The 27,854-nt window shown below is 48.7% G+C and overlaps 1 protein-coding gene across 5 annotated transcripts in view; it reads right to left on the bottom strand.

The window, feature by feature from the left end:
• The window catches only part of LOC134966322 (zinc finger protein 569-like), a 232,370-nt gene that overhangs the window by 65,575 nt on the left and 138,941 nt on the right, over positions 1-27,854 (bottom strand). For 4 of the 5 annotated variants that reach the window (XR_010188623.1, XM_063942968.1, XM_063942967.1 and 1 more), the window contains 2 exons: positions 7,794-7,907; positions 4,042-4,122 (listed from right to left, as the gene is read on the bottom strand). Coding sequence is in view for 4 of the 5 variants with exons in the window: in XM_063942968.1 (XP_063799038.1) it covers positions 4,042-4,122; positions 7,794-7,907 (195 nt within the window). In the remaining variant the exon portion in view is untranslated. The remainder of the gene's footprint in view (positions 1-4,041; positions 4,123-7,793; positions 7,908-27,854) is intronic. The other variant, XM_063942969.1, reaches the window with a different exon arrangement.

Below are 27,854 nucleotides of genomic sequence, written 5' to 3' on the forward strand. Positions count from 1 at the left end.
CTGTGTGACTGCCTCAAAGGCTGGAATCCATGGTCACTAGGACCTAGTCCTGTATGCCGAACCTGCGGCCCTCTTGAAGATGGGCACTCTGCAGCCACCACAGTAGAGATAACCCTGTCTCCAAGGACCAGGGTATCAGCCTATGCATCGGAAGATGCGATCCGGACCACTTGTCCAACAGGTCCCTCTGAAAAGTTCTTGTATGGAACCTGCCTAATGGGATTGCTTCGTAGGAAGCTACCATTTTTCCCAGGACTCGCGTGCAATGATGCACCGCTACCTATTTTGGCTTCAGGAGGTCTCTGACTAGAGATGACAACTCCTTGGCTTTCTCCTCCGGGAGAAACACTATTTCTGGTTTATGTCCAGAACCATCCCCAGGAACAGTAGACGTGTCATAGGAACCAGCTGTGACTTTGGACTGTTTAGAATCCAACCATGCTGTTGTAGCACTTTCCAAAATAGTGCTACCCCGACTACCAACTGCTCCTTGGACCTCGCCCTTATAACGAGATTGTCCAAGTACGGGATGATTACAACTCCCTTTTTTTTGAAGGAGTATCAACATTTCGGCCATTACCTTGATAAAACACCCTCGGTGCCATGTACAGTCCAAACGGCAGTGTCTGGACTTGGTAATGGTAATCCTGTACCACAAATCTGAGGTACTCCTAGCGAGGATGGTAAATGGGGACATGCAGGTAAGCATCCTTGATGTCCCAGGATACCATGTAATCCCCCTCGTCCAGGCTTGGAATAACCGCCCTGAGCGATTCCATCTTGAACTTGAATTTTTGTGTTCAAGGATTTTAAATATAAAATGGGTCACACCGAACCATGCGGTTTCGGTACCCCAACCCGTGTGGAATAGTAACCCCGTCCTTGTTGAAGTAGACGGCCCCCCACCGTACCTGGCTACACCTGTGGAGCACCCGCGTCATGGTGTGGCCTCACAGGAGGCGGGGGAAGAATCTTGATTCTGGGAACAGACTGACTGGTGCAGCTTTTTTCCCTCTACCCTTGTCTCTGTACAGAAAGGAAGCGCCATTTGACCCGCTTGCTTTTCTGAAGCCGAAAGGACTGTACCTTTGTCTGTGAGGAAACCGGAGGTAAAATTATTTCTTCCCAGCAGTTGCTGTGGATACGAGGTCCCAGAGACCATCCCCAAATAATTCCTCACCCTTATAAGGCTCTCTATGCGCTTTTTAAGTCAGCATCACCTGTCCAGTGACAGGTCTCTAATACCCTCCTGACAGAATGGACATTACATTTATTTTGGATGCCAGCCGGCAAAATATCCCTGTGCATCCCCCATATATAAGACGACGTCTTTAATATGTTTTTATGTTTGCCAACTAGTATCCCTGTTTGACAGGGTCACCGACCACGCTGCAGCAGCACTATCTGCAGGTCTCAGTCTAGTACCTGAGTGTGTAAATACAGACTTCAGGATAGCCTCCTGTTTTTTATCAACAGGTACCTATTAAAGTGGCCGTATCCTAAGACGGCAGTGCCACCTTTTTTGACAAACGTGTGAGCGCCTTATCCACCCTAGGGGATATCTCCCAGTTTAACTTATCCACCTGGCGGGAAAGGGTACGCCATCAGTAACTTTTTATAAATTACCAGTTTCTTAACGGGGGAACCCACGCTTTCACACACTTCATTTATTCATCTGATGGGGGAACAAAACACTGCCTGTTTTTTCTCCCCAAACCTAAAACCCATTTTTAGAGGTGCTTGGGTTAAAGTCAGAAATGTATAAACACATTTTTTATTGCCGGGATCACGTCACGGATGTTCCTAGTGGATTGTGTATATGTCTCCACCTTGTCGACACTGGAGTCAGACTCCGTGTCGACATCTGTGTCTGCCATCTGAGAGAGCGGGCGTTTTTGAGCCCCTGATGGCCTTTGAGACGCCTGGGCAGGCGCGGGCTGCGAAGCCGGCTGTCCCACAGCTGTTACGTCATCCACCCTTTTATGTAAGGAGTTGACACTGTCGGTTAATACCTTTCACCTATCCATCCACTCTGGTGTCGGCCCCACAGGGGGCGACATCACATATATCGGCCTCTGTTCTGTCACCATATAAGCCTCCTCATTCAACATGTCGACACAGCCGTACCGACACACCGCAGACACACAGGGAATGCTCTAAACGAGGACAGGACCCACAAAAGCCCTTTGGGGGGACAGAGTAAGAGTATGCCAGCACACACCAGAGCGCTATATATATACAGGGACTAACTGAGTTATGTCCCTAATAGCTGCTTTTTATATAATATACTGTATACAGTGCCAATTTTAATGCCCCCCCTCTCTTTTCCCTCTTACTGTACTGTAGAATTGCAGGGAAGAGCCAGGGAGCTTCCTTCCAGCCGAGCTGTGAGGGAAAAATGGCGCCAGTGTGCTGAGGAGATAGGCTCCGCCCCTTTTTCGCGGCCTATTCTCCCGTTTTTTATGGAATTCTGGCAGGGGTATTTACCTCATATATAGCCCCTGGGGCCATATATTGAGGTATTTTATCCAGCCAAGGTGTTTTTATTGCTGCCTCAGGGCGCCCCCCCCAGCGCCCTGCACCCTCAGTGACCGGAGTGTGAAGTGTGTGAGAGGAGCAATGGCGCACAGCTGCAGTGCTGTGCGCTACCTTGGTGAAGACAGAGTCTTCATGCCGCCGATTTTCCGGACCATCTTCTTACTTCTGGCTCTGTAAGGGGGACGGCGGCGCGGCTCCGGGACCGAACATCAAGGCTGGGCCTGCGGTCGATCCCTCTGGAGCTAATGGTGTCCAGTAGCCTAAGAAGCCCAATCCGGCTGCAAGCAGGCGAGTTCGCTTCTTCTCCCCTTAGTCCCTCGCTGCAGTGAGCCTGTTGCCAGCAGGTCTCACTGAAAATAACAAATTCTAAGACTATAACTTTCTAAGAGCTCAGGAGAGCCCCTAGTGTGCATCCAACCTCGGCCGGGCACGAAATCTAACTGAGGCTTGGAGGAGGGTCATAGTGGGAGGAGCCAGTGCACACCAGGTAGTCTAAGATCTTTCTAGAGTGCCCAGCCTCCTTCGGAGCCCGCTATTCCCCATGGTCCTTACGGAGTTCCCAGCATCCACTAGGACGTTAGAGAAACAATATAATCAACATCAGTTTTAAACAAGTACAGATGTGTCCACTTAGATCTACTTGGCCCATCTAGTCTGCCTCTTTTCTGACCTTTAGGTAACCTCAACCCTTTTTGATCCTTAGTTCTTTGTTAGGATATTCTTATGCCTGGTTTATTGTGGTTTTCTTTTCTTGCTGCATACTTGTGTGATGGTGTACCGTACTTTTGGGTTGTTATTTGTTGCAATGACTATAAAGAGGTCAATTTAATAAGCAACAAGTCGGTTTGCTGCGTGAGTAAAGTGCAGCCATATGCCACACTTACAGTAGCTGTGGACTTTCACAGTTCTGTTTGAAGCCCCTTAGGGCTGAAGACAAAAATCTGCAAGTAAGGGGTGAGATGGGGACAAGATGAGGTGCTCCGCTCACCTCTAACTGAATCGATCCCAATATGTGACTGTGTGGTACCTAATAAATAAATAATAATTTTAAAAAAATAATAAAATAAAGAAAGCACTTATTTGCTATGGAGGGGGATTCTCAAACAGCCAATGAGAACAGGCTACCTAGTCCTGGCAATCTAATGTCATTAACCGTGTTTAATGTAGCAGAATTCGGGCACCCACAACACATATGACTATTCACAAGCATGGGTGTTTCAGCTTCTATGTGAGGATCTAATGAACACCCCCTTACTATACTCGGACTCTTTCTCCCCTGCCCATGTCTTCAAGCCTAAATAGTGTTCAGTGCCATAGAGAGTGGAATATCACAGATGATCTGCTCACAACCAATCATGAGGCAGCTGTAAAACGCTCCCTCCCGCTTTACAACTTCACCAGTCAATCGCTGTGAACAGTAATTACTAGTTAAGCATTAAGGGTATTACCCCTGAAGAGGGTGGTTTGAAAAGCATATAGCACTACAATCCACGTGACACTTACTTGGACTACGACAGATGATAGCATCTTTGTCCTCCAAGCAGTCACCACTCATATCCTCCTCTTCTTGTTTAATTAAATGGTCTGTAATAATAGTGGGATTTTAATATCAAACAATATGAACAGTTACATGTAAAGGAATATTACAAGTTCTCCTGACAATTAGCTACCCTACCAAGGACGATTTCTGGTATCTAGTTACTGGCTCCGGGACCTCGACAGTACGGTTTTTATTGTTCCCTAATTCTGGCAATACTAGTATTGTCACCTCTTGGTTGACCACCCGCCCCTGTTCTATTTCTTTATTTTCTCCCCTCTTGCATTTCTATCTTTTCTTCTCTCTATCCTTTCTGTTCCCTTAGTCACTGGTTTAATACGTATTTGCTGATACCTAGGCCTGATAAACCCTTTGCGATGTTGACTACCATTATCTTACTTATTCTTACTAATGTGGAAAACTTAAGTTTATTTATGAAAATCACTAAACACAATTTGCACTATAGAAACATCACAAGAATAGTGGTCTAACTTTACCTTAGAATTTAACTAAAAACAGTTTACACCAGCGATTTTATTAACCACGATGTCCCGACACAACATGAAGTCCAGCAATACCACTTACAGGTGAGCAGGAAAACTTGGGACGTTGATTCCTACTGTAAGAGGCATATTCCGTATGTGAACAGCTGAACATCATGGTTAATGGAACCGGCCTGCTTAATTTGACCTGAGATGCAGCAGAAGAAGCCTAGTGGCAACAGCATTGATAATAATAAAAATATACATTTGAAAGTCAAAAGGAAAGATTCAAATGTTTGAAAAGTCGGTTGGGTGGCTGTTTTTCTCCTATCAAATAGACAGGAAAAAACAAACACCCAACTGACTTTTCGAACATTTGAATCCCCCCCAACGAGTTGCTATTAAAGGATTTCTTCTCGCTTAATTTCTAAATCCACTAGATTCTAAGTTCCCTTGGCTCAAGAAAGTGAAATAATAATTCATATCATAAACTGACAGTAGGCCTCCAGATGTATTTTTATTTAGTTTTTTCAGAATGACCAAATGAAGTGATAATAAACACATTCTTTGATATTCCATATTAACATTAATACATTGGGGGAGATTCAATTGTTTGAAAAGTCAGTTGGATGTCTGTTTTTTCCTATTTAATAGACAGGAAAACACAGACACCCAATCGACTTTTCAAACAATTGAATCTCCCCCATTAAACGTGTTAGGTATATGTGACCGGCGGTCAGGAGACCAACGGTCACATTACCGACGGCGGGATCCCAGCATTTAGATGCCCGGCGTGGGCGAATGCAACGAAGTCCCTTGCGGGGCTTACCACAGGTTCTGATCCCACTCTATGGGTGTCGTGGACACCCACAAGTGGGAATAGTCTCTGCTGGTTGGCATGCCGACTGTCGGGACAGTGGTGGTTCGGGATGTAGTTGTCTGTATTGTGAGACCACCGGTCACATAACTACATCGCCATTAAACAGGTAGATGTTTTGGATCTTTTTCTAGCCTTAACCTCAGGAACATATGTAGTATGTTATGGTTTCTGTAATAATATTGTTTTGTACAAAGTATTACCCCTATTATTGTGGAGGAGACACAATTATCCAATAGTATAAGAATGAATGTCAAATTTAGTAGACAGTTGGGACGTTTATGAAATCAGGAACATTTATCTATTGCAACTAAAACATTTGGCAGCAAATCTTTTCCAGTTATGGGTTAAAATGGAAAACATACGCCATTTTTACGTATGATGCACAATGCAGTAGCCATTTTACCATACCTCCCAACACTAGAGGTCTCCAAAGTAGGACAGGGACGTGGCTGTGGCATACTAGGGTTGTGTAAAAAGTAAAGTACAAGTCGGGAATGCAATTGGGGGGCGGGGGGGGGGGGGGGGGGGGGGCTCCAGCAAGGGATGCATAGTTACAGCTGTCTAAGCTGCGATGGCAAAGAGGATGGAGGGTATAGTTAGCACATAGTTATCCCACCCAGGGGCCATGCTCAGTGACAATAGACTGGTCAGCCCCCGTCTTCCCTGTCTGTCTCTGCATGACCCCGCTTCCTTCTCACTGACAGCAGCAGCCTTAGTGGGACCTGCCTGACAGGCTGCTGCTTCCTCCTTCCTGAGCACTGCTTTGTGTCTGCAACAGGATAGGGACAAATTCAACAGAAGAAATCAACAGGCAACAGGTGTGGGAGGGTAGGGTGGAGAGGGTTGGTTTAGCTTGTGTTAGGTAACATTAAAGATAAAGGGGTGGTAAGCGGTAAATGTTTTAACAGAGTTAGTTAAGATTCAGTTGTTTATTTTTTTAGTAAGACTTAGTGATGTAACTAGGCGTTTAATGATGTCTGCGTTATATGGAAGGACACTAATGCTGTCTGTAGTACAAATGTGGCTTTCTCACTCAAAGGGGCAAATGTAATAGGGTTCAAGTTGCTGGACGTGCAAGATTTCGGGTGAGAATGCCCATATTTTTAAAGCGGCAATCATTTAAAGGGGAAACCAACCAGGTTTTGCCTTATAAATGATTGCCACTTTAAAAATGTGGGCATTCTCGCCCAAAATCCAAAACCTCACCGTCCGAAAGAACCGTCTTGTGTGCCATACATGAGCAAACCTTTGCAAATACAGAACCATGCACTCCATGGCACGCAGCCAGTGCCGATCCGACACTGACTGAGAAAATGTGCCTACAGGAGTAGGGGAATCCAGACCCTGCACTGAAAACACAGCCACGGCAGTGGCCCGGACCAAATCACAGAGGAGGGGAGCATAGGCAACGTCCAGACAGTGAATTTGAAGGAGTCTGGTGCAGATTAATCCTGTAAGGGCAACTGCCAATGTCACACGCAGCTCCCAGGACCACACTACAGGCATGCAGATCAGCAGGGGGGACACCAGCCACGTCAAGCTCTGCACCCCCACTCTGTGCTTGCACTCTCCACACCACTTTGTAGAGCCCCTTTTCCATGTAGAGAATACACTGGTACCGCCTTCGAAGACACACACTGCAAGGAAGCTGATGCAAAGGCCCTCCAAGCAAGGCCGAGCCACCGGGGGCCACGTTAGCACCCAGTACCCCCTTAAAGGGTGAGGGTGCGCACAAGTCCTGGGGTCCAGATGGTCTCATAAGAGGGGGATTGACCAGTGGCTGCATGACAGCAATCGCCGCCTGGACTCCCTGCAGCCGGCGCGCTCCCACTGAAAGCTGCCAGTAGAAATCTACTTAATAACAGAAAATAACCATTACACAAAAATACAAAACTATAATGTAGCTGCAGCACCCCCAAACCATTCCCACTCCGACGGGCATTTAAATGGCACTGCCTGCTGGGGGTTGCAGATGGGGAAGCTTAGGCTTCTTAAAGTTGCAGATTTAGTTTAAGTGCCATCTCCTGTGGTCCTCATCACAACCATATGGTCCAATGTCCCCCAGCCTTGCTGCCAGAGAAAAGACTGACAGATATTAAAAAAGAGCATCCATGTTTAGCCAACTTGTCAGTTTTCAGCTTTTCAGGAAGTACAAGTCCCAGCTTTTTTCAACTGCCTCTGTACCTTGCTCTGCCACTACCCATGGTCAACCTATACCATTAACGCTTCGGGCATGTTACTTGCTAATACAAAAGCTTTGACATCTATGGCCTCATTTTGTCTCAATTCCATTTTTTGTATCCTGTATGTAAACACCTGCGGGTTCTCTGCTCTCTTTATTAACAGGATGTCTTACCTAATTTGAAACGTTCAGGGTTTTCAATCCCATCTCCATCATTGTCTTCTATTGAAAAAATTCCTTTATCTGTTTTAATAACGAAAGGGCAAGAACCCAAGGACTCTGTAGAACCTGCAATAAAATGTAGATAGGCAACAGTCCTAAAATATGCACAGAAAAAAATGGCCAAGTGCTGAAAAGAATAGCAGCATTAGCGGATACAGTATATCCTGAAATTATGTAATTTAAATAATAGGATTTTAATTACCTACCGGTAAATCCTTTTCTCGTAGTCCATAAGGGATATTGGGGAATCTATTACGATGGGGTATAGACAGAGTCCAAAGGAGCCGGTGCACTTTAAATTTCTTCACTGAGTGCTCTGGCTCCTCCCCTCTATGCCCCCTCCCACAGACAATTATAGGTAAAAACGTGCCCGAAGGAGAAAGGACATATATGAGAGAAGGAAACACGACAACAAAGAGTGGTGAGATTTATAAACCAGCACACTAACATACAACGACCAGCAACGGCTGGAAACAACAACAGCAACAGCTGAACAGGTAACTACATAAAAGGGAACCTGCAGAAAAGTCAACGCACAGAGGACAATATCCCTTATGGACTACGAGAAAAGGATTTACCAGTAGGTAATTAAAATCCTATTTTCTCTAGCATCCATAAGGGATATTGGGGAATCTAGTACGATGGGGACATCCCAAAGCTTCCAGAACGGGCGGGAAGACTGCTGCAGCACCGCCTGCCCAAACTGGGTATCCTCTTTTGCCAGGGTATCAAATTTGTAGAACTTCACAAAGGTGTTCTTCACCGACCAGGTAGCAGCTCGGCATAGTTGCAAGGCTGAGACTGCACGGGCAGCCGCCCAGGAAGAGCCCACCGAACTTGTAGAGTGGGCCTTCAAAGACTTAGGAACAGGTAAGGCTGCAGACACATAGGCCTGTTGGATAGTAAGCCGAATCCAACGAGCAATGGACTGCTTCGAAGCAGCAGGAAAACCTTTTTTCTGCGCATCATAGAGCACGAACAAGGAATCTGTGTTTCCGATCCGAGCTGTTCGCTTGACATAGATCTTCAAGGCCCGCACAGCATCCAATGCCTCCGGAGGAGCAGAAGTATCAGAACTGGACGGAACCACAATAGGTTGATTCAGGTGAAATGCGGAGACAACCTTCGGCAGAACTGATGTCTAGTTCGGAGCTCTGCTCTGTCCTCGTAAAAGACCAAGTACAGACTTCTACATGATAAGTCCCCAATTCTGAGACACGTCGAACAGAAACCAGGGCAAGTAACATCACCGTCCACGTGAGGTACTTGTCTTCTACCGTCATCAAAGGTTCAAACCAGGAGGACTGTAGAAATTCCAACACTACATTCAAATCCCAGGGTGCCGTAGGCGGCACAAAATGAGGTTGCATGTGGAGTACCCCCTACAAGAAGGTCTGAACTTCTGGCAACACTGCCAATTTCTTCTCAACGAAAATGGAGAGTGCTGAAATCTGGACCTTAATGGAACCCAGACGTAAGTCCTTATCCACACCAGCCTGCAGGAAACGTAAGAAACGTCCCAAGTGGAACTCCGCAGGCGGATACGCACGTTCCTCGCACCAAGAAACATATCTTCTCGAGATATGATGACAGTGTTTTGACGTCACAGGCTTCCTGGCCTGAACCATGGTAGCAATAACCTTTTTGGAAAAGCCCTTGGGAAGTCCGGGTAGACGAACGGTCCTTGCTGAAGAAAATCTCTTCTGAGAGGTAGAGGCCAAGGATCTTCGACGGACATGTCCAGAAGATCCGCGTACCACGATCTCTGAGGGCAATTAGAATTGCCTGGACTCCCCGATTTCTGATGCGCTTGAGAACCCTTGGGAAAAACGGAACTGGAGGAAACAGGTAGAACAGCCGGTAAGGCCAAGACGACGTCAGTGCATCTACCACTCTCGCCTGAGGGTCCCTCGTTCGTGAGCAATACCAGTGAAGCTTCTTGTTGAGACGAGAAGCCATCATGTCTATCTGACACCTGCTGGTGAAGACCACACTCCCGCGGATGGGGATCGTGACGACTCAGGAAGTCCGCTTCCCAGTTATCTACTCCCGGAATGAAGATTGCGGACATTGCTCTTGCATTTCTTTCTGCCCAGAGGAGTATCCTTGAAACCTCTCGCATGCAGGCTCTGCTTTTTGTCCCTCCTTGCCGACTGACGTACGCCACTGCTGTGGCGTTGTCCAACTGTACTTGGATCGCTTGATCCCTGAGCAGAGGAGAGACCTGAAGCAGAGCATTGTAGATCGCCCAAAGTTCCAGAATGTTGATCGGAAGGAGGCTTTCGTGGGCTGACCACCTGCCCTGGAACTGCACCCCTTGGGTGACAGCTTCCCATCCCCTTAGAATCACATCCGTCGTGAGGAGGGTCCAATCCTGAATCCCGAAACTCCGGCCCTCCAGTAAATTGGAGGGCTGCAGCCACCACAGGAGGGAAATCCTGGCCTGAGGCGACAGCCGTATCATCCAGTGCATCTGAAGATGTGATCCGGAACACTTGCTCAGGAGATCCAGCTGAAAAGTCCTGGCATGGAACCTCCCATATTGGATCGCCTCGTATGAGGCGACCATCTTCCCCAACAATCTGATGCAAAGATGGATGGACACTCGAGTAGGTCGGAGCACCATACGGACCATCTCCTGAAGATTTCTCACCTTGTCCTCTGGTAGGAACACCTTCTGGGCCACAGTATCCAGCAACATCCCCAGGAACAGGAGCTGCTGAGTCGGCTCCGGGTGGGACTTCTGTAAGTTGAGGATCCACCCATGGCGTGACAGAACTTGGATAGTGCGGTCGATATGGAGCAACAAAAGCTTCCTGGATCTTGCTTTGATCAGAAGATCGTCCAGGTAAGGGACAATATTGACTCCCTGGACTCGGAGCTGGAACATCATCTCCACCATCACCTTTGTGAACACCCTTGGAGCTGTTGACAGGCCGAAGGACAGTGCCTGGAATTGGTAGTGATTGTCCAGCAGGGCAAACCTCAGATTTGCCTGATGAGGTGGCCAAATCGGAATATGGAGGTAGGCGTCCTTAATATCCAAGGAAACCATGAATTCCTGTTCTTCCAGGCCCTCAATCACTGCCCGCAAGGATTCCATTTTGAACTAGAACACCTTCAGGTAAGGATTCAAGGACTTTAGATTAAAAATGGGCCTTACTGAACCATCCGGTTTCGGTATCACAAACAGGTTGGAGTAATAACCCCTGCCTCATTGTGGTATTGGTACTGGAACAATGACGTGGGACTGGACCAACTTTAGGATGGCCTGCTGCAACGTAACCTGCATATCTTCCAAAGCTGGTAAGCTTGATTTGAAAAATCGTTGTAGGAGCACTGTCGAACTCCAGCTTGTAGCCTTGAGAAACGAGATTCCTGACCCAGGTATCCTGGCAGGAAGCCTCCCAGACGCGGCTGAAGTGACGCAGTCGAGCTCCCACCTCGAGATCCCCTCGGGGTGGGTGGGCACCGTCATGCTGAGGCCTTAGTGGAAGCAGAACTGGTGATCTGTTCCTGAGACCTGGTGCTTGCAGGCTTTCTTGACTTACCTCTGGTGCCTCTAGCCGCATTGGAGGCACCTCTGGCCTTAGATCGAAATCTGAGAGACCGAAAGGACTGTACAGACGGCCCGGGTAGGAGCGTCTCGCCGGTGGGGCCCCAGAGGGGAGAAACGTGGATTTCCCAGCCGTAACTTTGGAAATCCATGTATCCAATTCAACCCCAAAGAGCCATTTCCCTGAAAAGGGGAGGGATTCCACACTGCATTTGGATTCAGCGTCCACTATCCACTGATGCAACCACAAGGCCCTGCGCACCCATACTGCCATGGCAGAGGTCCTAGAATTAATGTTCCCCATCTCCTTGAGGGAATCAAAGAGGGCACATGTAGTGTCCTGAATGTATTTTAGGAGGGTCACTATAGCGACCAGGGGCATAGCCCCGGACAGGCCCTCCTGAATTTGAGTGGCCCATGAATGAATGGCATGGGTCATCCAGCAACCCGCAATGACCGGCCTTTTCGATACACCAGCTGCCATGTAAATAGATTTGAGTGTAGCTTCTATTTTCCTATCCCCAGGATCCTTAATGGTAAAGGAGCCCGGGGCAGGCAGCACCGCCTTTTTGGACAGTCGAGAGACTGATACATCAATCCTCCGGGATTCCTCACAAAATTTCCTACCTTCAGGAGCAAATGGGAAAGTGCGCAAAAACTTTTTTGACACTTGAAATTTTTTATCTGGATTTTCCAGGCCAACTTGAATAGGTCATCTAACTCTGTAGAATCAGGGAAAGTGACATTAGGCTTGTTTTGTGTAATGAAAAACGACTGCTGTGACGCAGTGTCTTCTAGAGGGAGCTTTAACACGTCCCGTATAGCCAGAATTAGGGGTTCAATACCCTGAGCAGAATCGGTATCCCCACTAACGGGGTCCAAGCCCTCCCCATCCTCCTGTATATCCTCATCTGTGTCAGATAGTAGAGCAGGCAAACCACGCTTTTGTGGTCCTGCATGAGAGGAGGGGGGCTGTGTAACATCTGCCCAAGCAGCTAAATCTGCAACAGCCTGTTGTAGTAGCTGAGTTTTCTGAACATTAGCAGTGAGCTGAGATCACATATCAGACATCATATTTTTCAGAGACCCTAGCCATCGGGGCTCTGGACCCTCTCCTTCAGCAACTTCACTGATTTGTGAAGCTTAGCTGCATTGTTCACAAGAAACAGAATCAGATAATACTGGAGATAATCTAGTGCGACATACACTGCACAACTTGTGATTACCCATGCTTCACAGTAAGCACAATAACATACACACAGACAGTAATATATCTCAAGCCTGCCCTCACTGTATGTGAGAGGAGACACACAGAGAGAAGGACATAAGCACACCCCTAGCTGCACAGCCCCAGTGAGAATGACAGCTAACTATATCACAGTAAACACTAATAATGTCTGTCCTGTAGAGGACCCAGATAGTGTACAATAGCGGCTCTCCCCCTTTGCTACACCCTGTACCAGTTTTCCAGAGTGTCTTGTGAGGCAGGAAGTGCTGTGTGTGCTGTCTGTGGTTGCATTAAGCAGAGGAAGGCGCCAAAATGCCTTTGGTCCCGCTCTGAGGTAGCCACGCCCCCTCCATTGGCGCCAGAGCTACAGTGATTATTTATACTGGCAATGTCTCCTGTTAAAAACGTCACACAAGTGCTAGTTCAAGCGATTGTCAGCCAGTCTACACGTGGGACCCTAGCGGGACCCCCCAGATGTGTTCCGTACGCGCTCGCGCGCGTTCAGCGGCACTTTGAACCGGGGGACCCCGGTTTGTACTCACCACAGACGTCAACTTCAGGCAGTGTTAGGGGTGTGTGGCGTGCTGCGAATGTGACAGCCAAGGCGCAGTGCCCCGCTAAATCACAACCCCTCAGGATGGTGGTCCTGCAGCGGGGAAGCCGCTCTGCACATCGCAAGGCCGGTGACCATCCCCGCCCTAACTCCCATGGTACAGTTATGCTGTTGCTCAAATATCATACCGAAAACAAACATACATTAAAAAGAAATTGAAGAAAACTCTCTGTAGCTCAGAGATGTGCATCCTCTCCTGAGGGCACTTTTTCTAAACTGCCTGTGGGAAGGGGGCAGAGAGGGGAGGAGCCAGCACACCCAGTGAAGAAATTTAAAGTGCACCAGCTCCTTTGGACCCCGTCTATACCCCATAATACTAGATTCCCCAATATCCCTCATGGATGCTAAAGAAAAATGAATGATTCAAATTGATTTTATTGGAGGGGATAATTTTATTCCCAAATAATCTATCTCTACTGACGTACCGTAAACAAAATGTCCACTTTAACTTACCACCATCTAATATAGGGGGTTATTCAGATTAAGATTAAAATAAAAAAATGCAAGCAACTGGACAAAACCATGCTGCACTGCAGGTGGAGCAGAAGTAACATGTGCAGAGAGATTTAGATTTGGGTGGGGTGTGTTGAAACGGATATCAAAATTGCATTGATAGTGTGCGCTGGCTCCTCCCTCTATGCCCCTCCCACCAGACTCAGTCAAGGAAACTGTGACCGAGGAGACAGACATACTTTGAGAGAAGGATACATAAGGAAAGAGGTGAGATTACGAACCAGCACACACAAAACAAGAGGAAAATAAGATTTTAAACCTACCGGTAAATCTTTTTCTCCTAGTCCGTAGAGGATGCTGGGGACTCCGTAGTAGTCCGTAGGGGATACTGGGTGCCCGCCCGGTGCTTCGTTCTTCCTGCACTGTTACTTGGGTAAGTATTTCAGTTTGTTCAGCTGTTGCTGTTCCTGTTTCAAGTTTGGTTAGCATGTCTTTCTCTTACATCCTAGAGGATGCTGGGGACTCCGTAAGGACCATGGGGTATATACAGGCTCCGCAGGAGACATGGGCACTATAAAGAACTTTTAGTATGGGTGTGCACTGGCTCCTCCCTCTATGCCCCTCCTCCAGACCTCAGTTAGATTTTGTGCCCAGAGGAGATAGGGTGCATTACAGGGGAGCTCTCCTGAGTTTCTCTGAAAAAGAATTTTGTTAGGTTTTTTATTTTCAGGGAGCACTGCTGGCAACAGGCTCCCTGCATCGTGGGACTGAGGAGAGAGAAGCATGCTCCTCCTTCTATGCCCCTCCTCCAGACCTCAGTTAGAGAAACTGTGCCCAGAGGAGATGGACAACATGAGGAAAGGATTTTGTTAATCTAAGGGCAAGATTCATACCAGCCCACACCAATCATACCATATAACCTGGAAAATACGCAACCAGTTAACAGTATGAACAAAAAACAGTATCAGTCAAAGACAGATTCCAACTGTAACATAACCCTTATGTAAGCAACAACAAGTCTTGCAGATTTAGTCCGCACTGGGACGGGCGCCCAGCATCCTCTATGGACTAGGAGAAAAAGATTTACCGGTAGGTTTAAAATCTTATTTTCTCTTACGTCCTAGAGGATGCTGGGGACTCCGTAAGGACCATGGGGTTTATACCAAAGCTCCAAACCGGGCGGGAGAGTGCGGATGACTCTGCAGCACCGACTGAGTAAACGCAAGGTCCTCCTCAGCCAGGGTATCAAACTTGTAGAATTTTCCAAAATTGTTTGAACCCGACCAAGTAGCTGCTCGGCAAAGCTGTAATGCCGAGACGCCTCGGGCAGCCGCCCAAGAAGAGCCCACCATTCTAGTGGAATGGGCCTTTACCGAATTTGGCAACGGCAATCCAGCCGTAGAATGAGCCTGCTGAATCGTGTTACAGATCCAGCGAGCAATAGTCTTCTTAAAAGCAGGAGCGACAACTTTGATGGCTGCATACAGGACAAACAGAGCCTCTGTTTTACTAACCCTAGCCGTCCTGGCTACATACATTTTTATGGCCCTGACTACATCCAGGGACTTAGAGTCCTCCAAGTTCCCCGTAGCCACAGGCACCACAATAGGTTGGTTCATATGAAATGAAGAAACCACCTTAGGCAAAAATTGAGGACGAGTCCTCAACTCCGCTCTATCCACATGGAAAATCAAATAGGGGCTCTTGTGGGACAAGACCACCAATTCGGACACCCGCCTTGCAGATGCCAAGGCCAATAACATGACCACCTTCTACGTGAGAAATTTTAATTCAACCGTTTGAAGAGGTTCAAACCAGTGAGATTTTAGGAAACTTAACACCACGTTAAGGTCCCACGGTGCCACTGGGGGCACAAAGGGGGGCTGGATGTGCAGCACTCCCTTCACAAACGTCTGGACTTCTGGGAGAGAAGCCAATTCCTTCTGGAAGAATATAGATAGGGCCGAAATTTGTACCTTAATGGAGCCTAACTTCAGGCCCATATCCACTCCTGTCTGTAGAAAGTGGAGAAAACGGCCCAGATGGAAATCTTCCGTAGGAGCATTCTTGGCTTCACACCAAGATACATACTTCCACCAGATACGGTGATAATGTTTTGCCGTCACCTCCTTCCTAGCCTTTATCAGAGTAGGGATGACTTCCTCCGGAATACCTTTCCCAGCTAGGATTCGGTGTTCAACCGTCAAACGTAACCGCGGTAAGTCTTGGAACACACAGGGTCCCTGCTGTAACAGGTCCTCCCTGAGAGGAAGAGGCCACGGATCTTCTGTGAGCATTTCCTGAAGGCCCATCGAGGCCAATCTGGAACAATGAGTATTGTCTGCACTCTTTTTCGTCTTATGATTCTCAATATTTTTGAGATGAGAGGAAGAGGAGGGAACACATAGACTGACTGAAACACCCATGGTGTCACGAGGGCGTCCACCGCTACTGTCTGAGGGTCCCGTGACCTGGCACAATACCTCCGAAGCTTTTTGTTGATGCGTGACGCCATCATGTCTATTTGAGGAATTCCCCAAAGACTTGTTATCTCTGCCAAAACTTCCTGATGAACTCCCCACTCTCCTGGATGGAGATCGTGTCCACTCCCGGAATGAAGACAGCTGACAGAGCGCTTACGTGATTTTCCGCCCAGCGAAGAATCCTGGTGGCTTCCGCCATCGCCACTCTGCTCCTTGTCCCGCCTTGGCGGTTTACATGAGCCACGGCTGTGACTTTGTCTGATTGAATCAGAACCGGTAGGTCGCGAAGAAGATTCTCCGTTTGTCGTAGGCCGTTGTATATGGCCCTCAATTCCAGTATGTTGATGTGTAGACAAGCCTCCTGGCTTGACCATAGTCCCTGAAAATTTCTTCCTTGTGTGACTGCTCCCCATCCTCGGAGGCTCGCGTCCGTGGTCACCAGAACCCAGTCTTGAATGCCGAACCTGCGACCCTCTAGAAGGTGAGCACTCTGCAGCCCCCACAGGAGAGAGACCCTGGCCCTGGGGGACAGGGTTATTTTCTGATGTATTTGTAGATGGTATCCGGATCACTTGTCCCACTGAAATGTCTTCGCATGGAACTTGCCGAAGGGGATGGCCTCGTAGGCTGCCAACATTTTTCCCAGAACTCGAGTGCATTGGTGAACAGACACTCTTTTTGGTTTTAGCAGGTCTCTGACCATGTTCTGGAGGTCCTGGGCTTTTTCCAATGGGAGAAAAACCCTCTTTTGTTCCGTGTCCAGAATCATGCCTAGGAATGATAGCCGAGTCGTTGGAACCAATTGAGACTTTGGCAGATTGAGAATCCAACCGTGCTGTTGCAGCACTCTCAGGGAGAGCGACACGCTCTTCAGCAATTGATCTCTCGATCTCGCCTTTATCAGGAGATCGTCCAAGTATGGGATAATTGTGACTCCCTGCCTGCGCAGGAGCACAATCATCTCCGCCATCACCTTGGTGAAAATCCTCGGGGCCGTGGAAAGCCCAAACGGCAACGTCTGAAACTGGTAATGACAGTCCTGTATAGCGAATCTCAGGTACTCCTGATGAGGGGGATATATGGGGACATGAAGGTATGCATCCTTTATGTCTAGTGACACCATAAAATCCCTCCCTTCCAGGCTGGATATTACAGCTCGGAGCGATTCCATCTTGAATTTTAACTTTTTCAAGTACAGGTTTAGGGATTTTAGATTTAAAATGGGTCTGACCGAACCATCCGGCTTCGGGACCACGAACAAGGTTGAATAGTACCCTTTTCCCTGTTGGACCAGGGGAACCTTGACAATCACTTGCTGTTGACACAGCTTTTGAATTGCAGCTAACACTACTTCCCTCTCCGGAGGTGAAGCTGGCAAGGCCGACTTGAAAAATCGTCGAGGGGGCACCTCTTCGAATTCCAGCTTGTAGCCTTGGGAAACAATTTCCATCGCCCAAGGATCCACGTCTGAAAGAACCCAGATCTGGCTGAAAAGTCGAAGACGTGTCCCCACTGGTGCGGACTCCCTCAGTGGAGCCCCAGCGTCATGCGGTGAATTATGTAGAAGCCGGGGAGGACTTCTGCTCCTGGGAACTAGCCGAAGCAGGCGTTCTCTTTCCTCTACCCTTACCTCTGGCAAGGAAGGAGGAGCCCCGACCTCTTCTGGACTTATGCGACCGAAAGGACTGCATCTGATACTGTGGAGTTTTCTTTTGCTGTTGGGGAACAAAAGGTAAAAAGGTAGATTTACCTGCGGTAGCTGTGGAAACCAGGTCCGCGAGCCCATCCCCAAACAACACTTCACCCTTGTAAGGTAAAACCTCCATATGCTTCTTTGAGTCTGCATCACCCGTCCATTGGCGGGTCCATAGAGCTTGTCTCGCAGAAATAGCCATGGCATTGGCTCTGGAACCCAGCAGCCCAACGTCTCTTTGAGCGTCCCTCATATATAAGACTGCGTCTTTAATGTGGGCTAAGGTCAATAAAATGGTATCCCTGTCCAGGGTATCAAGGTCAGCTGACAGGGTATCTGTCCACGCTGCAACTGCACTACACACCCATGCCGATGCTATTGCCGGTCTGAGCAAAGCACCTGTATGCGCATAAATAGACTTTAAAGTAGTTTTCTGTCTGCAATCAGCAGGATCCTTGAGAGCTGCCGTATCCGGAGACGGTAGCGCCACCTTCTTGGACAGGCGTGTTAAAGCCTTGTCCACCCTGGGAGAGGATTCCCAACGTACCCTGTCCTGTGCAGGGAAAGGATACGCCATAAGAACCCTTTTGGGAATCTGCAGTTTTTTATCTGGAGTTTCCCAAGCCTTTTCAAATAACTTGTTAAGCTCATGGGATGGGGGAAAGGTTACCTCAGGTTTCTTTTCCTTATACATGCGCACCCTCATGTCAGGGACAGAGGGGTCATCAGTGATATGCAAAATATATTTTATTGCAATAATCATATACTGAATACTTTTTGCCACCCTTGGGTGTAATTTTGCATCATCGTAGTCGACACTGGAGTCAGAATCCGTGTCGGTACCAGTGTCTGCTATTTGGGATAGGGGACGTTTTTGAGACCCAGAAGGGCCCTGTGACCCAGTCCAATCCGTGGATTGACTCCCTGCTTTTTCCCTGGACTCTGCTTTTTCCATTCTCTTATGTAATGAGGCCACACTTGCATTTAACATATGCCACATGTCCATCCAATCATGAGTCGGCGTTGCCGACGGAGACACACCACTCATCTGCTCCACCTCCTCCTTGGACGAGCCTTCTGCTTCAGACATGCCGACACGCACGTACAGACACCCCCCCACACACAGGGATATATCTATAAGGGGACAATTCCCCAACAAGGCCCTTTGGAGAGACAGAGAGAGAGTATGCCAGCACACACCCAGTGCCAACTGACACTGGAATAAAAACCCAGATATAGCGCTTTTTATATGTATAATAAATGTGTATACACTCACTGCGCCTTACAAATGCCCCCCCCCCCCCTTCTTTCCAGCCCTCTGTCACCGTGTTCAGCAGGGGAGAGTCCGGGGAGCCAGCTTCTCTGCAGCGTTCTGTGGAGAAAATGGCGCTGTTAGTGCTGAGGGATCAAGCTCTGCCCCCTCCAGCGGCGGGCTTCGGTCCTGCTCCAATATACAAAAAATGGCGGGGGATTTTTTCATTTATCTCCTCCGCAGCCTAATGTACCCTGTTGCCACTCCAGAGGTGCCATTCCTGCACCCATCAGTGCCTTCAGTGTGTGTGTAGTGTGTGGGAGCAATGGCGCGCAGCGTTACCACTGCACGCTTACCTCAGTGAAGAACTGAAGTCTTCTGCCGCCTTGAAGTCTTCTTTTCTTCTTATAATCACCCGGCTTCTATCTTCCGGCTCTGCGAGGAGGACGGTGGCGCGGCTCTGGGACGAACGGCGGGGTGAGACCTGCGTTCCGACTCCCTCTGGAGCTAATGGTGTCCAGTAGCCTAAAAAGCAGAGCCTATCATTTAAGTAGGTCTGCTTCTCTCTCCTCAGTCCCATGATGCAGGGAGCCTGTTGCCAGCAGTGCTCCCTGAAAATAAAAAACCTAACAAAATTCTTTTTCAGAGAAACTCAGGAGAGCTCCCCTGTAATGCACCCTATCTCCTCTGGGCACAAAATCTAACTGAGGTCTGGAGGAGGGGCATAGAGGGAGGAGCCAGTGCACACCCATACTAAAAGTTCTTTATAGTGCCCATGTCTCCTGCGGAGCCTGTCTATACCCCATGGTCCTTACGGAGTCCCCAGCATCCTCTAGGATGTAAGAGAAAGACATGCTAACCAAACTTGAAACAGGAACAGCAACAGCTGAACAAACTGAAATACTTACCCAAGTAACAGTGCAGGAAGAACGAAGCACCGGGCGGGCACCCAGTATCCCCTACGGACTACTAGAAATTTTTTTACCGGTAGGTAATTAAAATCCTATTTTCTCTTACGTCCTAGGGGATACTGGGAATCCATTTAGTACCATGGGGAAGTACCGAAGCTCCCAAACCGGGTGGGAGAGTGCCGAGGTTCCTGCAGAACTGATTGACCAAACTGAAGGTCCTCAGAGAGGCCAAAGTATCGAACTTGTAAAACTTTACAAATGCGTTCGAACCTGACCAAGTAGCTGCATGGCAGAGCTGTAAAACCGAGACACCCCGGGCAGCCACCCAAGAAGAACCTACCGACCTAGCAGAGTGGGCCTGTGCAGATTTTGGAACCGGCAAGCCTGCTGTGGAATAAGCATGCTGGATAGTGAGCCTGATCTAGCGTGCAATTGACTGCTTTGAAGCAGGACACCCAATTTTATTGGGATCATAGAGAACGAACAGAGACTCCAATTTCTTGTGACGAGCTGTCCTCTTTACATACACCTTCAAAGCCCTCACAGCATCCAAAGACTTTGAAGTAGCAGAGGTGTCCGTAACAACTATAACCACAATAGGCTGGTTGATGTGAAACGCAGACACCACCTTAGGAAGAAAATGCTGATGAGTTCTGAGTTCATCTCTGTCTTCATGGAAAATTAGGTAGGGGCTCCTGTGAGACAACACCCCCAGCTCCGACACAAGTCTTGCTGAAGCCAAGGCCAAAAGTGTAACGGTTCAAACCAGTCCGATTGGAGGAACTGCAGCACCAAGGTAGGCACAAAGGGTAGTTGGATGTGCAGAACACCTGGACCTCAGGGAGAGAAGCTAATTGTTTCTGAAAGAAAATAGACAAGACCGAAATCTGGACTTTTATGGAGCCTAGGTGTAGGCCCACATCCACTCCCGACTGCAGAAAAAGCAGGAAACGTCCCAGATGAAATTCCACCGCAGAATATTGTCTGCTCTCACACCAAGAGACATATTTCTTGCAAATACGGTGGTAATGTCGGGATGACCTTGTCAAGAATCCCTCTCCTGGCTAGAATCAGCAGTTCAACTTCAATGCTGTTAAACGTAGCTGCGGTAAGTCTTGATAGACGAACGGGCCCTCTTGCAGAAGATCCTCGCGAAGGGGTAGCAGCCACGGATCTTCGAACAGCATCTCGAGAAGATCCGCATACCAGGCCCTTCGTGGCAAGTCCGGGGCAATGAGAATTGCTTGAACCTTTTACCTTTTTATTCTTTTAAGAATTCTTGGGATCAGAGGAAGTAGAGGAAACATGCACACCAGCTGGTAGACCCAGTGAGTTGTCAGAGCGTCCACCGCCACTGCTTGTTGGTCCCTCGACCTGGAACAATACCGCTTTGAGTCAAGAAGGCATCATGTCGATTTGTGGTTATCCCCACCAACATGTCAACCACCGAAACACCTCCGGGTGAAGGCCCCACTCCCCGGGGTGCAGGTCGTATCTGCTGAGGAACTCTGCTTCCCAGTTGTCTGCTCCCGGAATGAAGACCGCTGACAATGTCACAGCGTGTTTTTCCGCACAGAGAAGAATTCTTGACACATCTGACATTGCGGTTCTGCTTTTAGTTCCACCCTATCGGTTTATGTACGTCATTGCCGTCACATTGTCCGACTGAACCTGAATGGCCTGATTCTGAAGAAGAGATGAGGCCTGCAGAAGGGCGTTGTATATAGCCCTGAGTTCCAGGATGTTTATCGGAAGGACGACTTCCTGACTTGACCATCTTCCTTGAAACTGCACCCCCTGGGTGACTGCGCCCCAACCTCCGAGGCTTGCGTCTGTGGTTAGCAGAATTCAATTCTGAATCCCAAACCTTCGACCCTCGACTAGGTGAGAAATCTGTATCCACCACAGAAGGGAGAGCCTGGATTTTGGTGACAGATGGATCCTCTGGTGCATGTGAAGATGTGATCCTGATCATTTGTCCTACAGATCCAGCTGGAAGGGCCTTGCATGAAACCTTCCCAGAAGGCGAATGCACAGATGCACCGAAATCTGGGTTGGCTTCAGGACAGCCCGAACCATCGACTGGATTACCATCGCCTTTTCCAAGGGAAGGAACACTTTCTGAGACTCTGTGTCCAGTATCATTCCCAGGAAAGGAAGCCTCCGTGTTGGTTCTAGGTGAGATTTTGGTAGGTTCAGAATCCATCCGTGATCCAGGAGTAGTCTGGTTGAGAGGCCAATGCTGTCCAACAACCGCTCCCTGGACGGTGCCTTTATCAGAAGATCATCCAGGTAAGGAATTATGTTCACTCCTTGTTTGCGGAGTAGAAACATCATCTCTGCCATCACTTTGGTGAACACCCTCGGTGCCGTGGAGAGACCAAATGGCAGGGCCTGGAACTGGTAGTGATAGTCCTGCAATGCAAACCATGGATAAGCCTGATTAGGCGGCCAGATCGGTATGTGAAGGTACGCATCCTTGATAATTAGAGACACTAGGAATTTCCCCTCCTCCAGACCTGAGATCACCGCTCTCAGAGACTCCATCTTGAATTTGAAGACTCGTAAGTACGGGTTCAATGACTTGAGGTTCAGAATTGGTCTTACCGAACCGTCCGGTTTCGGTACTACAAACAAGTTGGAATAGTACCCCTTGTTTTGCAGATGAGGTGGAACTGAAACAATGACCTGAGACTGTACCAGTTTTTGAATGGCGTCCTGTAAAGTTATATTTGTCTCTTGTGAAACTGGTAAGCCTGATTTGAAGGATCTGTGAGGTGGGAACTCCTGGAACTCCAGTCTGTAGCCCTGGGAAATAAGATCTATGACCAAGGGATTCTGGCATGAACTTGTCCAGATGTGACTGAAGAATTTTAATCGGGCCCCCACCTGCCAGTCTTCCAGGCATCGCGGTCCACCGTCATGCTGAAAGTTTTGAGGAAGCAGAGCTTGAGCCCTGTTCCTGTGAACCGGCAGTTGCTGGTTTGCGTGGTTTACCTCTAGCGCCTCTGGTGGCTGTAGTAGAACCTCTGGGTTTGCCCATAAACTTGGAAGTCCGAAAGGACTGTAAATTGGAACCTGAGTAGGCCTTCTTAGCTGAGGGAGCTGCAGAAGGAAGGTATGTGTACTTACCCGTGGTAGCTTTGGAGATCCATTTGTCTAGTTCATCTCCAAATAAAGGCCTCGCCTGTGAAAGGTAGGCCTTCCACGCCTTTCCTGGAGTCCGCATCCGCCATCCACTGGCGTAGCCATAGACCCCTGCATGCAGACACCGCTATAGTCGTAGTGCGTGCATTAAGCAAGCCTATTTCTTTTATGGCTTCCACCATAAGATTCGTAGAGTCCTGTATATGCTGTAGGAACAAGATAACCTCTTCCTGAGGCAAGGTGTCTAACCCTTCAATCAGGTTACCCGACCATTTGGCAATGGCTCTAGTAATCCACCCATATGCTATAGTGGGTATACAAGGATTTGAGCGTAGTCTCAATTTTGAAATTTCCTATCAGGACTAACCCATGGTTCTTCAAACAGGGTATTAAAATCCTTTGACACAGGAAAAGTGGCTGAGGATTTCTTTTTTATATTAAAATAAGATTCCTCACTCTCCTCTGTCACCTTATCAGGGATATTTAGAACTTCTCTGATAGCTTCTATGAGAGCCTCTATTCCCTGAGACACGGTACCTTCCCCCACCTCTGAGTCCACCTCCCCCTCCTCCAAGTCTGACCCATCATCATCCGAGTCAGACTGCAGGATATGGGCCAAAGTGCGTTTTTGCGGACAAATGGCAGGGGACTGAGACGCTGGTTTGGGTACTGAGTCTCTCTTTCTTAAATTCAGTCATAGATTGTCTTAAGTATTGAGTCTCTTTCTCGGTCCGAGATAACTTAGTAGAGATTGTGGAAATCCTCCTCCTAATGGAGTCCAGCCATGCTGGTTCTGCCCCAATAGTCCGGGAAGGGACACTACATTGAGAACACACTAGTGAACCCCCTGGGGAAGAGGAACACTGTGCCTTACATGAATCACACTCTTTGCCTGTCATACTGTATAGTGACAGCACACACACACACACACACACACACACACACACACACACACACACACACACACACACACACACACACACAGGAAAAGGTTAAATGCACAATTAACCCACAAAGAGCCCTTCAAAGGAGACACAGGGAGTATGGAACCAGCATACGCCACCCTTAACTATAATGCCAAGCTTAGCCGGGTCGCAGACTAAGTACCTAGATTAGGGACTTCGTACACTAATAAGCACTCCCCCCCACCTGCTATGACCCCCTGGTACCGCAGAGGAAATCTGGAGTCTCTCCGGAGTCTCTCATGTCAGTCTGTGTCAGCTGCAGAGGGAAAACGGCGATGGTGAGCTGCTGGATCAGCTCATAGTGAAGCCCCGCCCCTTCAATGGCGCGTGGTCTTCCCGCTTTTTTTTTATACTGGCTGTATGTGTCTAAATGCATAAAATGAAGACAGACTAATTTTATGGCTTTGATGCCAGTCTGGGTACTGTGTCCGCTGTTCAGCTTGTGTGTCCTTACACAGCGGGAGACGCAGTCCGCCCTGTTTAGAAGCCGTGCGTCTCCGTATCCTCATGCCGCCATAATGGCCGGCAACCAGCTAACTGGGACGCCGGCTTAGTACTCACCACTCTTCTTTCTTCTGGCTCTGTTAGGGGTGGCGGTGTGCTGCGGGAATGTACGCTCGCCGTGGTGGGGCTTGCGAATAGTTCCCTCAGGAGCTAGTGTCCTGTCAGGGGGGAACGGGACCATTAACCTTGAGAGAGGTTGGGTCGTCACCCCCCCTAAGTCCCACGAAGCAGGCAGGCTGGTGCCATCCAGTCCTGCCTGAAAAATAGGATTTTAAGTACGCACCGGTAAATCCTTATCTCGTAGTCCATAAGGAACATAACAACAAAAGGTGTGGTGAGATTTACACACCAGCACACCAACATATAAAGGCCCATACACATTAGACGATGTCGCTCTGTGAGCGACATCGTCTAATGTTTCCCCCTCCCGGGCCGGCCGGTCGGCGGCTGACTGTACACACTGAGCGATATGACCGCTCATATCGCTCAGTGACGTCACGCCTCCGCCAGCCCTGCATGAAGGTCATGGACGACAGTCCACATCCTTCATGCATGCCCTACCGAAAGCGACGATCGTTGCCGACCCGCGGGGCCACGCATCGGTCGTCGCTGGAGGCATACACACTTGACGATAAAATGAGCGACGTCGCTCAAGGAGGTGGAAAATGAGCGACGTCGCTCATTTTATCGTTAAGTGTGTATGGACCTTAACTTAACCAGCAACGCCTGGCAACATCAACAGCAACAGCTGAACAGGAAACAGAGAACCTGCAGAAAGTCACCGCACAGAGGTGGGCACCAAATATCCCTCATGGACTACGAGAAAAGGATTTACCGGTAGATATTTAAAATCCTATTTTCTCTAGCATCCATAAGGGATATTGGGGAACACATTAGTACGATGGGGATGTCCCAAAGCTTCCAGAACGGGCGGGAATGTGCGGATACATCTGCAGTACTACCTGCCCAAACTGGATATCCTCTTTGGCCAGGGTATCAAACTTGTAGAACTTCACAAAAGTGTTATTCCCCGACCAGATAGCAGCTCGGCATAGTTGTAGGGCCGAGACTCCACGGGCAGCCACCCTGGAAGAGCCCACCGATCTGGTAGAGTGGGCCTGCAGAGACTGTGGAACAGGTAAGGCTGCAGACGCATAGGCCTGTTGGATAGTAAGCCTAATCCAACTAGCAATGGACTGCTTTGAAGCAGGGCAACCCTTTTTCCGCTCTTCATACAGCACGAACAAGGAATCAGTCTTTCTGATCCGAGCAGTCCTCTTGACATAGACTTTCAACGCTCGCACTGCATCCAATGCCTCTGGAGGAGCAGAAGTGTCAGAACTGGACGGAATCACAATAGGTTGATTCAAGTGAAAAGCGGAAACCACCTTCGGCAGGAACTGCAGCCTAGTCCTAAACTCCGCACTGTTCTCATAAAAGACCAAGTACGTACTTTTGCACGACAAGGCCCCCAATTCTGAGACACACCTAGCAGAAGCCAGGGCCAGTAACATCACTGTTTTCCACGTGAGGAACTTATCTTCTACAGTCGTCAGAGGTTCAAACCAGGAGGACTGTAGAAAAGCGTAACACTACATCCAGATCCCAAGGTGCCATAGGCGGCACGAATGGAGGTTGTATGTGAAGCACCCCTTGCAAGAAGGTCTAAACTTCCGGCAAGAGAGACAACTTCTTCTGGAAGAAGATGGAAAGAGCTGAAATCTGGACCTTAATGAATCCCAGACGTACTGTAAGCCTTTATCCACTCCAGGCTGCAGGAAACGTAGGAACCTTCCCATGTGGAAATCTGCAGAGGGATATGTGTGTTACTCGCACCAGAAGAAATATCTCCGCGAGATATGATGATAGTGTTTTGACGTCACAGGTTTTCTGGCTTGCACCATAGTGGCAATGACCTTTTTGGAAAGCCCTTTGTGAGTTAGGATGTTCTGCTCAACTTCCATGCCATCAAATAAAGCCGCCGTAAGTCCGGGTAGACGAACGGTCCTTGTTGAAGAAGATCCCTTCTTAGTGGTAGAGGCCACGGGTCCTCTACGGACATGTCCAAAAGATTCCCGTATCACACTCTTCGGGGCCAACCCGGGGCAATCAAGATTGCTCCCACTCTTTGATGCCAGATCTGCTTGAGCACCCTTGGGATCAACGGAATCGGAGGAAACAGGTAGTCCAGCTGATAAGGCCAAGGCGAACTAAGCGCACCCGCTGTGCTCGCCTTAGTGTTTCTGGTTCGTGACCAATAGCAGCTAAGCTTCTTGTTGAGGCGAGACACCATCAAGTCGATCTGTGGGTATCCCCACCTGTCGATCTGTTGAAACACCTGAGGGTGTAGTCCCCACTCCCCCAGGTGGAGGTCGTGGCGACTCAGGAAGTCCGCTTCCCAGTTGTCCACTCCCGGAATGAAGATCGTGGACAGTGCTCTTGCATTTCGTTCTGCCCAGAGGAGTATTCTTAACACTTCTCGCATGCGGACTGCTTTTTGTCCCTCCTTGTCGATTGATGTACGCCACGGCAGCGGCGTTGTCCGACTGAACCTGGATCACCCGATCCCGGAGTAGAGGGGAGGCCTGAATCAGAGCACTGTAAATGGCCTGAAGTTCCAGGACGTTGATCGGAAGGAGGGCGTCTTGGGCAAACCACCTGCCCTTGAACTGCACCCCGGGAGACAGCTCCCCATCATCTCAAACTTGCATCCATTGTGAGGAGGATCCAATCCTGAATCCCAAAGCGTCGACCTTCCAGCAGGTTGGGAGACTGTAGCCACCACAGGAGTGAAATCCTGGCCTGGGGTGACAGCCGAATCATCCGGTGCATCTGAAGATAGGAACCGGACCACTTGTTCAGGATGTCCAATTGGAACGGTCTGGCATGAAACCTTCCAAACTGAATTGCCTCGTACGAGGCCACCATCTTTCCCACCAATTTTATGCACAGATGAATGGAGACTCGAGCAGGTCAGAGCACCAAGCGAACCATTTCTTGAAGAGTTCCCACATTTTCCTCTGGGATGAACACTTTCTGGGCTACAGTATCCAGTAGCATCACCAGAAACAGAAGCCGCTGAGACGGGTCCAGATGGGACTTCTGCAGGTTGAGGATCCACCCGTGGTGAGACAGAAGTTGGATAGTGCGACCTATATGGAGCAATAGAAGCTCCCTGGAACTCGCTTGTATCAGGAGATCGTCCAGG

The sequence above is a fragment of the Pseudophryne corroboree genome, chromosome 10 (assembly GCF_028390025.1).
Source record: "Pseudophryne corroboree isolate aPseCor3 chromosome 10, aPseCor3.hap2, whole genome shotgun sequence".
Lineage (NCBI taxonomy): Eukaryota > Metazoa > Chordata > Amphibia > Anura > Myobatrachidae > Pseudophryne > Pseudophryne corroboree.